The sequence below is a fragment of the Hyaloscypha bicolor genome (assembly GCF_002865645.1).
Source record: "Hyaloscypha bicolor E unplaced genomic scaffold K444scaffold_58, whole genome shotgun sequence".
Taxonomy (NCBI): Eukaryota; Fungi; Ascomycota; class Leotiomycetes; order Helotiales; family Hyaloscyphaceae; genus Hyaloscypha; species Hyaloscypha bicolor.
This window is the reverse complement of record NW_020194560.1, coordinates 465,134-480,870: the sequence shown is the minus strand read 5'-3', so window position 1 is coordinate 480,870 and position 15,737 is coordinate 465,134. Positions and strand designations below refer to the sequence as shown.

The 15,737-nt window shown below is 40.2% G+C and overlaps 2 protein-coding genes across 2 annotated transcripts; both read right to left on the bottom strand.

The window, feature by feature from the left end:
• Nucleotides 1–200: 200 nt before the first annotated feature.
• On the bottom strand, nucleotides 201–2,031 carry K444DRAFT_527942 (FAD-binding domain-containing protein; the record flags this gene model as incomplete). The annotated part of the gene is made up of 3 exons (XM_024874671.1): nucleotides 201–1,458; nucleotides 1,520–1,729; nucleotides 1,781–2,031. 3 exons carry the CDS (start codon nucleotides 2,029–2,031, stop codon nucleotides 201–203), a joined length of 1,719 nt encoding a protein of 572 aa, XP_024737603.1.
• A 1,846-nt stretch (nucleotides 2,032–3,877) lies between these two features.
• Nucleotides 3,878–4,802, bottom strand: K444DRAFT_527923 (ras-domain-containing protein; the record flags this gene model as incomplete). The annotated part of the gene is made up of 5 exons (XM_024874668.1): nucleotides 3,878–4,072; nucleotides 4,124–4,258; nucleotides 4,307–4,488; nucleotides 4,547–4,593; nucleotides 4,642–4,802. 5 exons carry the CDS (start codon nucleotides 4,800–4,802, stop codon nucleotides 3,878–3,880), a joined length of 720 nt encoding a protein of 239 aa, XP_024737602.1.
• Nucleotides 4,803–15,737: the final 10,935 nt, after the last annotated feature.

The window sequence follows — 15,737 nt, the reverse complement described above, 5'->3', positions numbered from 1 at the left end:
CCGACTTTGGTCTCGGTCCCCGGAGTTGAAGTAGGTGTTGCTGTCGTTACTATTTGGGCATAGCGATGGCCATGGGCTTGGGAAGACTCTAGCCACTCAGCAGATAGCCGAGGGATCTGTTGCTCATCAATACCCCAACTTCGGAAATTCAATTTATGCTGGAAAGCTAACTATTTTTCTTGAAATGTTTCGCAAAGAGGCTACTCAGAAGTCTTGCACATTCTCCCATCCTCAGCCACAGTCCAAACCTCGCTCCCCACAGCTTTGGTAGCGTAAAAGAGATGGTGCGGATCCCACTTATTCTTAATCGCCAATAACTTCTCATAATTGACCCCAAAAAAGTCATCCTGCCAATTAGGTTGTCTGAAATCAGCTTCATTGATGTACGCGCCACTTCCGGGGGTCACGGCCTCAAGCTGGGGAATGTATTCGTCAGTCATTCTGTCCTGTAACGCGATCATTTCGGACCAGGGCGCGGTAAAGTTCCATGGCGTGCTTAAGATTACGTGGACGAGTGCTTCGCGCCAGGCTGGGAGGACAGCATTTGAGACTCCCGATGTGATGGCAGGAGAGGAGACATTAAGGGCTACTCCAGCGTACATGCAACCATTCTCGGTAATATTGCGGGTGACAGCCATGAATGCCGTGAGATTATTTTCGATGGAAGAGCGAGGAATCAAACGGCCTCCGTATTGAGCGACACCGACCTGGATATTGCCGAAGGGGAGTGGGCCCAGATACGTATTGTAGTGATCGACGTAGTTTGCAGACTGTGAGTATGAGGCGGCATACGTTATATTGAGGGCATCGAGTGCCGAGAGGAAGTCTGCCAAGATAGTTTTAACTTCAGTTGAAGTCTTCCCATATGCTGTCAGAGCGAAGATTTCGAAGGAGGTATTGCTTAAGAAGTATATGACCATAACACCGGCATCGATAATTGCTGGAAGAGAGGCGTGAAATGTTGCGACGCCTTCATAGAATGTATCTGCAGTCGTTGATGAAGACAAGAACGTCAACGAAGCGCCGCCGACAATATTATCAGGATGCGCTTTTGATGTAAGAGATAACACCACTCCATAGGTACCTCCCCCTCCACCGCTCAATGCCCAATAAATCTCTGGATTTTCGAACCTTGAGGCTGTGATTAACTTTCCTTCTGCCGTTACGACCTCCCATGATAGGGTCTGATCAGCTCCAAGCCCAAAATTTGTACTGAGAGCAGAGTGGCCACCACCTTGGCTGTAGCCTCCCGCAATACCAACCGTTGGACACTCACCTCCGACGATAACTAGTCCATTGGCTTGCGCGGCTGCCATTGCCTCATAACCTTGTACCCCTGCTCCCATTTTGATTGCTTTTCCGTTGTAGTGCTCGTCAGACCAGTTAAGAAACTCAATGTCTTTGAGATGATGAGTCCAGACAGATAAGGCTCCGGCCCCAGTGGACTTGCCAAGATAACTAGAAAATGTGTCACTAATTCTTACTCATTTTGTTTGAAAATGAAAGGTAGAATGCATACTCGTGGCCGGTATTTCGTATCACAAAACGTAAGTTATGCTGATGGGCAAATCCAACAGCCGCACCAACTTCGCTTGCCGCGTTGGAGGTGGAGAGATTTACCGCATAATCGACGTAGTTCCCAAGTAAACAGGACCTAGCCTCTGGCTGGAAGGGGTCACAGCTTTGGTTTGCGAAGAATGGGGCCATGACCGAGGACGACGAGTTCATACTAAAAACAGAATCAACATCGTACAGTTCTCAGAACTAGAATAAGGCTCACTGAAGCTGTGGGTCAATCCAAAGACTCTGTAAATTGGCACACTCGGTAGCATTATATACCGGGTCGTGGCAAGGTGATCCCAAGGGAATAGTAGCAACAAGCCGTCCACCAACGGTTGCGTTGAGACTATCCCAAGCCGGTAGTGATGGCCAGCAGGTTTCGCCTGGGAAGCAACGGCACGAAGCGGATTCTGAGGCGGTGGAAGTTGATGTAGCTGTTGCATAGGCGTAGATAAATGTGGAGAGTTTCATTGTTATTGACTTAAAAATCTTGGTACGTTAGGCAATGTATAGAGTTACCATGAGGAATCAAGTGAAGAATGAAGAACATTTCGAGAGCTCAGAAGGCGTGTACCCCTCGCATGCGAACATAGAGTGGGTCGAGGGCGGGGAAACATGGATTGGGTGCATGTCAGCCACGGCGCGGCTGCGGCATGCATTCGTACCTCCGGGTCCATATCATGTGGTGTCTGTCCCTGGTCTTTGCAGATACGGTATGCTGGCCAAGGCCTTCTCATCCAGATAGCGATGGACTCTTTGATGAATCATGAACTCACACGCTAGCCCACATTGGATTGTGCCGACCTTCTTGCAGACGGCTCTGAGCAGCAGCTCTTCAGCAACGTAAGATAATCCAGCCTAGGATCAAGGGGGGACGTCTCCCAGCACGGGCGGAATCGTTCCGGTTGCCCGGCGCACGCCTCTAAAGTTCCCGGGTGTTTGAGGGTGCCTATAGAACTCCTTCATCTCGGCAGCATACGATGCATTTCCCATAATACGCGTCAACAGGATGTTGAATCACAAAAGACGACCTTGAAAATATTACGTTCGCGGAGAGGAGAGGACGAAGAATAGGGCAGACCAAAGCCGTCGCAACGGTGCAAGGTTCAAGCGACTGACGTAATTACCGGCCTCTCCCTAGGACCTTCGTATCTACCGGTAGTTCTATCGCGCGAAGGCCACACGTGACAAGCGAATGTAAATTTATGCTGCGTAAGCTGTTCTCCAGATGCGTACATCTAAGAAGGTTCGGGAGGAATCCTTGCCGGAGCTAAAGTAGGACCTGCCTTTAGAGACAAGACGAGGAAAGTGTAACCGGGTCTCAAGGGTGTGCTCAGGCCGTGCTCAGGAGCAGGCAGAAAGCTGAGCTGGCCTGCTTGGCGTCTCTACCTGCCTATTCCAGGGATTTTGGAAGGTTGTTTTCTAAGCGTAGCTAGCCTTTGATGCCTGAAAATCACTTGTTTCTAAGTAACTTGCCATGTAACGGCCCAAACCGGCCAGCTGGGAAGGTTTCTGGAATGCTTCAAAGACACTTCACCACATACAAGTTTACTTCTAAAAGTCCTTATTGTTAATTATTCTTAAAAAACTCGTAGAAACATTTCTAGAACGCTTCTCAGTCGCTCGGGTTAGGGCTCGGGTCAGGGATCAGGGTCAGTCCGGGGGGTCAGGGAGCGGTGGGAGCCCCCCGCATTAGGAATGCCTTAAAAGCGTCTTAGTACCGATATAGAAAGGAACAAGGAGTATGCGAGGGTAATTAATGCTTAAAAAGTTGTAACTGGCCATGGACCATGGCCTGTTTTCTACCCTTGCAACAGGCCAAGTGGGGACGATAAGCAGGCCAGCTCAACTACATATTCCTCGGGACTGCTCACCCTTGGCTCAGGTTAAAGCAACAGTAGCCCATTTCTAAAGATGGAAATGGAAAATGCCCCGAGAACATTCCAATGTGAGACGGACTGCACTAGCACATTTCGCTTTAAAAGCACGCCTCGGAAATACTTCAAAAGTCCAGCCCTTTCTTACACATGGAGAAAAGAAGAACCTGGCATCTAACGATTCCTAGCCATATTCAGAACTGGCCTTTCATTTTGATGTTGGCTGTACTTGAATGCTCTGCGATCACGAGTTTGCTCTAACCCCCGCTTAGCGGCTTAGCCTGTACTTTCTCAGAAAGGACTTCGGTGCATTAATTCCAGCTTTAGTCCTGGCTCAACTCTAGAAGTAAATTTATCCGTCCTCACGATCGCAATCACTCCCAACAGATAAATCTCCCTAATGGATCATTTTGCGCATATCATAATTGCTGGTGCGCAAGTTACTCAAGATGAAGCCTCCCCAAAAAACGTTGAAGGGCTCTTGTCCCATTCCTTCCCTTGTTCTTCCTTCCCCTTTTCTGGTCAAGTAGCGAAGCTCGGGTGGCGTGTTCGAAGACCTCACGGACACCTTCATTCGTCTTGGCAGAGCATTCCAAATATTTGTAGGCTCCTATCATCATTTGAACAGCTTGGCCCTATCCCACTATCAATAGTGCTCTTCACAGTGAGGCCTACGAAGTAATTACCTGCTCATAAGTCACTGGTTTTTGACCGGTCTTGCAAAGCTTTTCGATCGTTTTGGGGTCATATCGCCGATCTTTCTTCAACCCGACAAGTATAATTGGCAACCCCGAGCAAAAGTGCTGCACCTCACAAACCCACTGCCATCAGTCAGCATGTATCAGGTAATCTTCAATTAAAAATAATACCTTCTCTTGCACATTATCAAGGGTGTCCGGGTCGTCTATGGCAAAACATATTATAATCACATGAGAATCTGGATATGAGAGAGGTCTCAGTCTATCATAATCTTCTTGGCCACTAGTATCCCACAACGCAAGCTCGACGTGTTTTCCATCCACTTCGACATCTACGATGTAATTTTCGAACACTGATGGGGGAAGAAAGTACTAGTCAAGTTTGTAAGAAGAATCATCATAGAAATAGACGGAAGGTGTCTATCCTAACCTGACGGTTCGGTCCTTTCAAAAAGGCACTATTGAAGTCAGTTTGAAATAAATTCCAGGACAGATATGGATCTCACATGAGGAGAGCTTTCTTTCCGCAAGGCGCATCACCTACAATTACAATCTTCTTGCGGAACTCAGCACTTGATGTCGCAATTAACGGTGAAAATGATGAGACTGCCAATAAATCTCCACTTCCCTGGCCCTCTGTCTTGCTACTTTGCTCCTTTTTGACCATGGATGTAACTTCGGTACTAGAAGTTGTAGCAAGATCCGACTTTAATTGATCCCCATAATGGTCAGTATTGCCATCTATGCTCGATAAACCGAGGAATCCTCTCACCGCGGCAGCCTTCTGCATTGACGGTGCTTTGGGGATGGATGAGGTAGAAGTAGTTGAAAATACTGTGATACCAGAAGTCGCTGGATTGGATCCAATAGAGCTATTCCAAGTTCGTTCTGAGAATTCACTGGAATTAGAGTTCTGGGTCAGGGCAGGTTTGAACCGTAAGCCGAATTCGAAATCTTCCATGATATCTCCCCTAGAAATCTCCTCCACCATTAGTGCACCTTCCTCGGACAAATCTCTATCGACGCCACCATTAATGGCTGGTTGTGAACGAATGTTTCCCATGGTTGGTATCCCAGGGAGAGGGGAAAGCAAGCTAGCACTTAATGTCGATGAAGCAGCTACTGGCAATGAGGAAACGGTTGTATGGCTAGCTTCTGCTCCCGGTGAGGCCGAAAAGTCACGGAAAGGATCGTATTCTGCATTCTTCCCCCTGCTTGTTTCTGAGCCTGTACTTTTGGGCCGATGATGACCAATGGTCAGAGAAGCTGATCGCGCAATTGATGACAAGTCAATAGCCGAGGATGAGGAAGCACTTGGCTTATCTAAAAAGGGAATACTTTAGCAAAGGACGGCTTGAAGGGTGTCGCAATATACCTGAGGTCAACTTTATTGATGGAAACCCTTTGGGTAAATCAGTCACGACATGTGCCTTGCCAGTGACGATACCCCTGATCAATCGACGTATTCGTTTCCCTTCAGCTCGCTCCCTAACCTGGTCCCAGCCAGTACCACTAGTAGAGCACTCCTTTGCAAGCCGAGGGAAAACTTGCTGGTGCATCATGCCGAGGTTTCCTCTCCCTCCGTGACCACTGCCCAATCCAAGGAAAACGGAACCGTAGATATTGAGATACTTGAAAGTTTCTTGCCAATCACTCGAGAATTGGTTGGAAGCAAGCCAAAGCAACACGCGGTCCATTGTCCACTCCTTGTCAGCATCGCTCGAGGAAATTGGCGGCGTCCTATCAAGCTTGGATGATGACATATCTTCGAGGGCTGATTTTGAGACTGCTTTTGAAGGGGTTTTTTCTTCGTCGATGATAGGACAAAGACGCGGTGATTCAGTCAAGAGATCAGGTACTAAAGCCGGAGGCTGTTGTGTACTATCCGGCATCGGTTTCCGAAGCGTGGTTGGAGGTTGGCTCTCAGTCGGTAACCCCGAGCGCTCAAATATCAGCTTTGCATCTTCTCTTTGGAGGACACCATTCTGCGCCGGCGACTTCTCGAACAATGCCGCGTATTGGCCCGCCTTCTCCGGCGCTATTTGAGGGATTTGAATGGGCCCAAAATCGCTCGGCTTTTGATTTGTCGCCGTAACATCTAGGCTAACTGTGTTTAGTAACTTCTCGCCGTCCGATCTATTTGTTTCTCGTTTGCGTTCTCCTGGTGGACCTTCTCGTGAATTTTGTACCGGAGAAGGAGATTCCGGGCGTTGTGCGTTTGATTCGGCGGCACCTGTTGAGTTCAAATTTGACGGGTTCAGCTGCAAAAAGTCCGAAAGAATTTCCGCGTAAGCGTCTTCTTCGTCGTAGTTGCCATTCACGTGGCATATACGCATGAGAGCCTCTAGAGAGCGCTCCACGCCCGGCACACCTTCTAAGCCCATTTTCCTATAGCCCTTGAGAGCCCGCCTCCCGTAAAGATGTGCCTCGGCATAGGAGCTTTTGTGAATAAGAACATCAATCAAGGTTAGTATATCCTTGAGGACTGGGCTGTTATCACTTGATTTGTCTCGCGATCCAACACCAATTTTCTCCAGTAACAGAGACTGGGCTTCGTCCCATTTCTCTTCAGCCAGATAGACATCCAAAAGAAGAGTCATGATCTCTGTCTTTGATCTCAGAATGTGGTGCAAAGATACCATAGATAAATTTGAGCAGATCCTAGTAAGACAATTGCGGAAAAGACGTTCTGCAGCCCCAAAATCTTTGGCTTGAAACTTTTCCTTGCCTCGTTTCAAGAGCGCTTGAACTATTTCCATTTCTAAATCAGTGTCTGAATCAGATTGTTCTGGTTCTGGGCTTCCTTCGACTGGGTGCGGGTAGTCCGACCTGACATTATGTTGCCTCGACGACGATTCTGCGGTGGGTTCCTCTTCGAATTCATAGACAGTGTTAGATGATATCCATCTAAGCATTGTTTCTCCCGGTTCGGACGGAAATAGGTCACCGAATTCTGAACCATGGGCAATGGAGACGTGATCCGCATGCTCCACACCTAGAGTAGTTGAAGCCGAGGAAACGACACTAGCGGCTGATTGTATGCAATTGCTCAGGTTCTTTAAAGCGAGCAGCTGAGTGTCGCTTGGGTTAGATCCAACGGCATTTTGCAGACTAGTCATGCGATAATTGATATCAAGAGCTATGCGTCGGATAGCTTGATTTAGTTCATCTAGGTTCGGCAGGATCTTGTCGGTTGACTCTTTGACAGTAATCTGGTTCCAGCTACTTTCGTTAACGAAGGACCCTCATGACAGATAATGTGAAGACTCACAGTATCACTGTTTGCAAGGATAGTTGCAAGGTGTCCCGATACGATCGAATCTGTAATTGGAAATTCCCAATTTCCTCCGTTGCTCCTTTTAATCTGAGATGCTTCCGTGCTCCATTAAGCAAGCCCACGCTCTTGTTAACTCGCTCGAGAGTTTCTTGGAGGTGGGAAAGCGTATTTTGACTATCCTGAATCGAAGCTGAGAGATTGTTCCAGTGATTGCCAATATGTCCCGTAGTCTGAATGGAGGCTTGAATCTGTTCTTGTTCGAAAGTGTTTTTCATCAACCGCAAGACTTGGGTAAAGCTCTCGACGTCAGTGAGCAAGCCCTTGACCTTAGTGTCCGCAAAGCTGGCACCATCGTAGAAGTCCTTGAGCGTAGAGCCAACCTTGACACATGTTCCCAACAGTCCTAGAACGCCCGCGGTTATGGATAGAGGATCAGGCATGCCGCCTATCGCCTCTCAAGCCTTCCCGGATGGCTCTTCTGGTTTTGTGCTGTCTGTAAGCTTTGTCATTGGCGACAGAACCTTGCACACGCGGGAGCCTGGTATCAAGTGAACAATCTGTTCAGGTGTCTTGAACGACCCATACGGGTCCGAAAGCGCCTGAACAATTCAATGTACCTGTGAGTGGGAACAGGGAATAACTTGCAGTCATCGAACCGCGTTGGGACCTCGAACTCGTCGTTTGTTTGATGTTGATCGCTTCAGCCTCACGAGTTGAAGTTCCCGCTTGGAGGTGCTACTGCAAGCCATTCACGTGAGCTCACGTGAACCATGTGGCTTCATGGTTTCCTAATGGGGTCTAGCTTTGCCCCTTTCCCTAGAAGACCCAGCCTTCTCCAAAAACCTTTCGTCTTCACACCCCAATCTCTGAATTAACTGTCATTACTCACTTCGCCGCCTCTGCTCCAAACTTCGCCAAGCTTTCATAAACAACCGTCGTGTTGTCCTGACATCTGTCTCAACCTGAAATTATCACAATCCAGTCACTTTCCTTGCCGTCAAATTCGCAACTCACGAAGAAATTCAGCAGTGGTTGGCAATTCTTGAATGGGAACATTCAAAAATGGGCTGTAGGCTAGAGATTACGACAAAGTTTTCTTCAGTCTCCCGAAGCGATTACTCAATTTATTCTTCTACATTTCCCAGTTGTGACGAGGATATAAGATGGATTACTTGCTAATTCTCCTCTCAATGGCATGCCTTCTTCTGGGGGGTTGGCAATTGTGTACAATGCGACTGTTCATCATCCCCCCCCCTGTTCTCTCTTCGGAATTGCAATCCCCGAAACGCCCCACATTACGTCCTGTACGGAAAGCCGTAAGGATCAAGTGATCAAGCGATTTTCGAATCCGGTTTTCGACTTTCAATGTCAGATTTGTGGCACGTGCGCACCCCACCAAAAATCGCAAATACTATACACATATCACGCCCACATACTATACCCTCTCCCTGTGCCTCTATTACTACTTCAAATATCTACTTTCTTTAATTCTTCTCTCTCTCTCTCTCTCTCTCTCTCTCTCTATAGATAAGAGAGGGGGCTTATAGGGGCAAAGGGGAGGGGGGGGGCAAAGCGAGGGAACTTAACCAAAAATTTATGTCGCTAAATTTTTAGTACCTATAGCCTATAACTTAGTGACCGTAGCCCTAAAATTTAGCGATAAGTAGCCTATAATTATAGGGCTTCCTTTTTCTAGCGAGTCGCGTGCCTCGACCCTCGCTCTTCGCTTTTCGCTTTCTACTTTTTTTTCACTTTTCACTTTTCATCTTTTCCTCCAACCCCCTCGCCCCTCCAACACCCCCCTACCCCTTACCCCCTCTCTTCTCTTATATATATATAAATAAGAATCAAAGAGAGAGTAATATTTTAAGCAGTAATAATAGGTAGAGGTACAGGGAGAGGGGGGTGTGGTATGTGGGCGATTTTTGGTGGGGTGCGCACGTGCCACAAATCTGACATCGAAAGTCGAAAACCGGATTCGAAAATCGCTTGATCACTTGATCCTTATCGCTTTCCGTAGTCCTCCCCAGGGCGCTCACGGGTTAAGTGGCACTCTCCCCCGCTACGGGCTCCTTTAAGGACGATGCTGCACACTATAATTTTTTTTCGCAAAATCAAAATTATGATATTTTTAAAAATGTACTATTATTAATAGTCTAGCTAATTTCTATGGTAGAATACAATTAAAACAGTCGATCTATATGGTGTTTTATTGCATTCCATGGTAGGAATGCAATAGGGTAGGAAAAATCAATAAAATGCACGTGATATGCCCCCTGGCCTACTAGCCATCTGGCACACTTCGTTTATACTTTTGTTCCTATATTATTATTTCTAATACTATTAATCTATTATTATTAAACTCTTTATAATAGGTCGTTTCAAGATTAATATTATGTGCTATCAAGCCCATATTCTTTATTTAATTGAGCAGTAGCTATTACATGAGACTATTATAGAGAGGTTAAAGCATGACTTTAACATTAATATTTCCCTGAAAATACTACGCAGTAGGCTTTCCGAATAGAAAACGCCCTCTAAACATTCGATATTTGATCCTTCGCCGCAGGTAAAGGGTCTTATCGCTTGGTTCTTTTATAATATCCATATGACTAATACTAATATACTTACTAACCTCCGGAGCTTAGGATATAATATTCCTAATCTACGACTATTATAATAAGCTCGCCGGGCTATGGGCCTTCGACGTCGAATGCTTAATTCGCAAGTTAAGCTAGAAAAGGAGTAACTTCGCCATATCCTCAAGTAATACACAGTAGATAAAGGCCTATAAGGCAATACTAGAAGTTATGGCTGCCGGCTTCTATATACTTATCTTAACTCCCTAGGGAATGGCCAGAAGTTTTCTAGGAATAGAATAGCTTCTATAATATAGGAAATTAATCCAGAAAGTATATAACATTACTCGGAAGAAATAAAGGTAGCTAGGGGGAAATATAATATTTATGGGCCGAACTTTATTTAGTCTATTAATAGCTATTATAAGGTAAGTACAGTATATACTTAACTTCAAAAATCATTATCTTAATAACTACTAATCCGTTTACTTAGCTACGATTTTGTGGGATTGAGATATATGCTAGTATTAATGCCTACTCACGATTCGTACCTTGGATTTATATTGGAATCTTAAATAGCTATACTATAAATAGTAGTATTTCCTAATTCGGTATAAATACATCCCCTTAAAAATGCCAAAATTCACTTAGTCGTAATTTCGGCTATATAATTCTGTAGTATTATAGAGAACTAGTTATTTGAAAAACCCTTAATTTAGGCAATAAATCCCCTAAATCTCCACACCACATTCTTCTTTAGGCTAATTAATATTATACTAATATATACTTACTTATACTACTTTCCAGGTTACTATCCTAGTATAATACCTTGACTTAGTAGACGAAATAGAGGTTATTTCGCTCTATATTCGATCGGATAGAGGATGCGAAATATCTATAGTTACTAATGCCTATTATATCCTCCATAAAGCAATATACTAAACAAGGAGTATTAATCCATATTAGTTCTCAGATCTCTATTAGTTCGGGACTAGTATAGCTAATTAACGAATTGAGGTATGGTAGGGGCAAGTTACAAAGGTAATTTATCTATACTAATCCCATATAGACTTATTTAATTAGCTAATATTATATAGGGTATACTAAATAAATAGAAGATATTTTTCAAGTAACTACGCTCTCAAAGGCTTTACTCCCGCAAACTTCTCCCTGACTATATTACTATGCTTTTCGTCTATTTACCTATTATACGGGAATAAACTAAGAAGTTTATCCGGGTTTGAAATATTCATTTAATTAGGAAACAGCCTAATTATCCATATATTATCCCTAGTTAACTATTCCAGAACTACATGTTTTCAGAGCAAATAGGGGTTAGGGACTACGGGATTCCTATTAATATTAATAAACTAAACAAGCTACGTAAAGAATATACTAGCTATAATAAAGACATATATTTACCGGAGGTTATACTTGAGTAGTATAAGCAAGAGCTTAAGAATGCCGGCTTTATACTCCTAATTACAGAGTCTATACGTAACTCGAATAGGGATCTGAACTACCTAAATATATATATATATCTAAGGGAGTCAATTAGCAACTACCTAATTAATACGAAGAATACTTATCCAAAGCTAGGGCTTTTATTATTACCTAAGGATATATATAATTGGAATCTATTACCAGAGGTAGCTATGGGACTAGAAGAGGCAAGGCTAAAGGATTATAATAATCAAGATAGTATTCAGTTTATTAATAAAGAAAGAGATACTAGCTATAGAGATAAAGATCTCACCTATATTAGCTCTAACGACAAAGCGGAGATTAAAGATAATATTTACTATAGATAGTATTACTTTTAATAGGGCAAATGGCAATTGGGTTATAAATAGTTAAGAGTATAGACAGTTTATAAATAATAGATACATATCTGAGCCTAAAGCGGAGAAGGAGGATAATCTAGAAATTCCTCCTATAAATATTAGTCGGTTTACCCGGCCTTAGAGAGGCTAAATAGGGACATATTAATATATATCCTAAAGAAAGAACTAGCTAAAAATATTAATTTTTGGTAAAGTAATTAATTATAGAAGCTAATAGTAATCTGCTTAATTAGTTAAATTCACATAGTTATAGGTGGTTTAATATTAAAAGATTATATGATTTACCTCGTTAGAAAATCGACCCTTGCTCCTTTATTTTCTATATCCCCTATAATTATTTTATTGACTTGTTATTTTAGTAGTAAGGAGTCTATAGTATAGATCAAATTCTCCGTTAATACTAGCTCTATTAAATTAATAGTTCTTGAGAACTTTTAAAGTAATTATAAGACATATTTAATAAAAATGTTTCTTTTCATATAGAATTTAGTTTCCCCCCCTTAATTTCTATAGCTCCTTACTTAATATTCTATAGCCCCTAGTATAGGAAACTATAGTTTATATAGGAATAATACTAGGGATAAATAAAATATATCCGAATTTAACTTATACTAAGGGGCATCTCTTATAGTCCTTCTATTTACCCCTTTTTATATATTAGTAATACGCTACTATTAATAACCTCCAAAATAAGTCTCTAATATATAAATTCCCTAGAGAAAAAGTTATAGGGATATGGGCTAAAGGATTAAAATAATATTAATATATTATAGTTCTATCCTACTACTTGACTTTATACTATTATTTACTAAATTATAGATTTATTAGCTATATTTTCCTTCTAATATTTAATTATAAATCAGATCCTTATTATATTATCCCCAAACGTTTTTAATAAATAATCTCAATCTATAGAACTCTTGTTTTATACGGGAGGTACTATATCCCCCCTCTATAGTAAAGTATCTACTATATAGTGCAATTAACCTAGCTACTTCTCCTCCTGCTCCTATTACTTCTACTTTAGCTATACCGACTATTATATTAGATAGTATACTATTTTCTAGTCAAACTTAACTTCAGAATACTACCGCCTAGCTATTAAGAAACCAAGGGGTTAATATCTCAGCTAATTCCTATCCTTTTTACTATCCCCCGGGTATGAATCTCTTAAAAGAGGTCCTTGAATCAGAAGCACGTAAGAGGAGATAGTAGGCTAAGCTCGAGTATTTAGAGCGATTATATAGTAATTTCCATTAGGAAGCTTAGGGCGAAAGTGCGTATCTATCTATTTAACTCCTATATTAATACTAATTTTATTAGGTTTAGCCCTTAAAAGAAGTAAAGCCCTTGGTTCCCTTATTCTCGGCCAGGGGACACGTATAAGGGCTTTTAGTAAGGGTAAATCGCTAATCTCTCCTGCTCCTATTATCGAAAAACGATATAAGGTCCTTATTTCTATTATACTACGTATATATGAAATAGAAGAACTAGAGAGTAGCTTTACTAGGAGAAGTATACCTGTTTTAACCACAAAGAAGTTCCTTAGCTTAGAAGAGTATTAGGAGGCTCAAAATATTTAAATTAAGCTATAAATAGTAGAATAGTTTAATACGTATATAAAGCTTATTTATAGAAATACATACCTTTTTGCTAATATAGTACTTTATTATAGTCAAGAACTATTATATAAGAAGTTTGCTATATATTTAGCCAAGGCTTTTTTATTATTAATTCCGTTACTTGAAGACTAGGAGCTTAATTAATGGATTACGATCTTGGAACGCACAAATAGGGTGTCTTTTACTACTAAAGTAAGCTATTATTTATTAGTATCCTAATATAATTAGTACTAATATAATTAGGTATGGCCAAAGGACAAAAACAAGAGGATTAACCATGTGACTAATCTGATATATGGAGCTGAAAATACTATTAATAGCTTATTATCCCACTTTAGCCAATTAAATAAGAGAACGCCAAAGTATATTTATCTTATATTTAATTAAGATATTAATAAAATTCAGGCAAGAGACGACGAGATTTAGGATAAGTATAAAAGAAGGGATAGAGAGATGCCTTATCTCCTAGATTTTAGTCCCCTATTAGGAGACTCTCCTAATACTACCCCTAACGTAGTATCTATATCTATAGTTATATCTACGGCATCTTCTTTACCTGCTTCGACTCCTAATTAATAGATCGAAGCTATATGGGAGAAGGTTACTCCTTTAAAGAATTAGTCAGGTAATGACCTGAATTCTGACGATTTTAATTCAGACGACGATATGCCTATGCTAGAAGCTAGAATTACGGTTTCTCCTGCTCCTGCTCCTACTCCTGATCCTACTCCTGCTCCTGCTCCTGCTCCTGCTTCTATACCTAGTAAGTTAATAGATTTAAATATACTAGTAGATCTGACGTTTTTACTAGCGTTTGCTCCCGCTCCCGCTCCACCCACTTAACGTCCTCTGAAGTCTATATTAAAGAGGAAGCGGGAGGTGATTATATTAAGCAATAACGACGATAATTCAGATCTTGATAATAAAGAGAAGGAATTACCAGGGGATGGTGATTATAGGCCGGGGAATAGGCGTAGGGATAATCGGGGGCAGTTCAAAAAAGCGAGAACAGAGTAATACTACTGGATACATTTGACTATGATATATGGGAGTTGCGTATTTGGCCATAATTAGGTGTGTTTTCCATATAAAATGTGGCTATTAAATAAATCGCGATTTATCGTAATTTTGATTTTGCGAAAAAAATTATAGTTGCAGCATCGTCGCTAAATCAGCCCGTAACCGAGATCCAAGGTCAACGCACGACCAGAGTCAACGCACGGTCATTTTGGACCAAAATTCCCGAATTTTGAACTTTAATAAATAAGGAACTAATAACCTAATTAACTTTAAAATTTCTATATTACTAGTATACTATTTTTCGAAGATAATTATAATATAAAAAAATTAAAATTTATATAAAAGGCTTCTTTTATATTAAAGCTAAAAACAGAAAATTAATAATATATAATATTTATAAAATAATTATATAAAAGGAAAGAAAGTAATAAATGTAATTAATCTTATATTAATAATATATTATAAAAAATAGTTCTAATTAAAAGTTCAAGTAAAATATTAATATATTAATATAATTTATTTAAAGTTTTAAGTTTTTTTTAAAAAATATTATTATTAATAAAAGAATAGTATTATTTATTAAAAGTTTTAATAAAAACGTTTAAATATATTATACTTTTAAATTATATAAAAGAAATATTTACTTTAATAAATAAATAAAATACAAAATATATTTTATTTAAAAACATATTCTTTTTTATTAAAAATAATTAAATTAAAAATAAATAAAAGTATTTTTAATTATTTTTTCTTATAATATTATAATATTATATAAGGTAAAGAATATAAAATAAAGAATATATTAAATATAAATTAATATATAATAATATTTAAAAGCAGAAATTATTTATTTATATTATAATAAATTACAAATTATATAAGTATTTAATATAAGAAATATTACCATTATAAGTAAGTTTTATATGAGAAAGCTTTTATTATATAATTTTTTAGTTATTTCTTAATTTAAGCTTCTTTTAAGAATTTTTAATATTTTATTTAAAAATTAAAGTTAAAAGTAAAATTTTATAAGTAATATATAATAATATAAACTTTTTATATTATATACTTATACTTCTATATATAGTGAAGCATTCTTACTAATATTAACTTTAAAGAACTTATATAGATATAATTATTAAATATTAAATAAAAATTATTAAATTTTTTAATATTTTAATAAAAGCTAAGTTTAAGGTCGTTAAAAATTGAAGATTAATTAAGAAAAAATTATATATTAAATCTTTGGCTTCTTCTCTT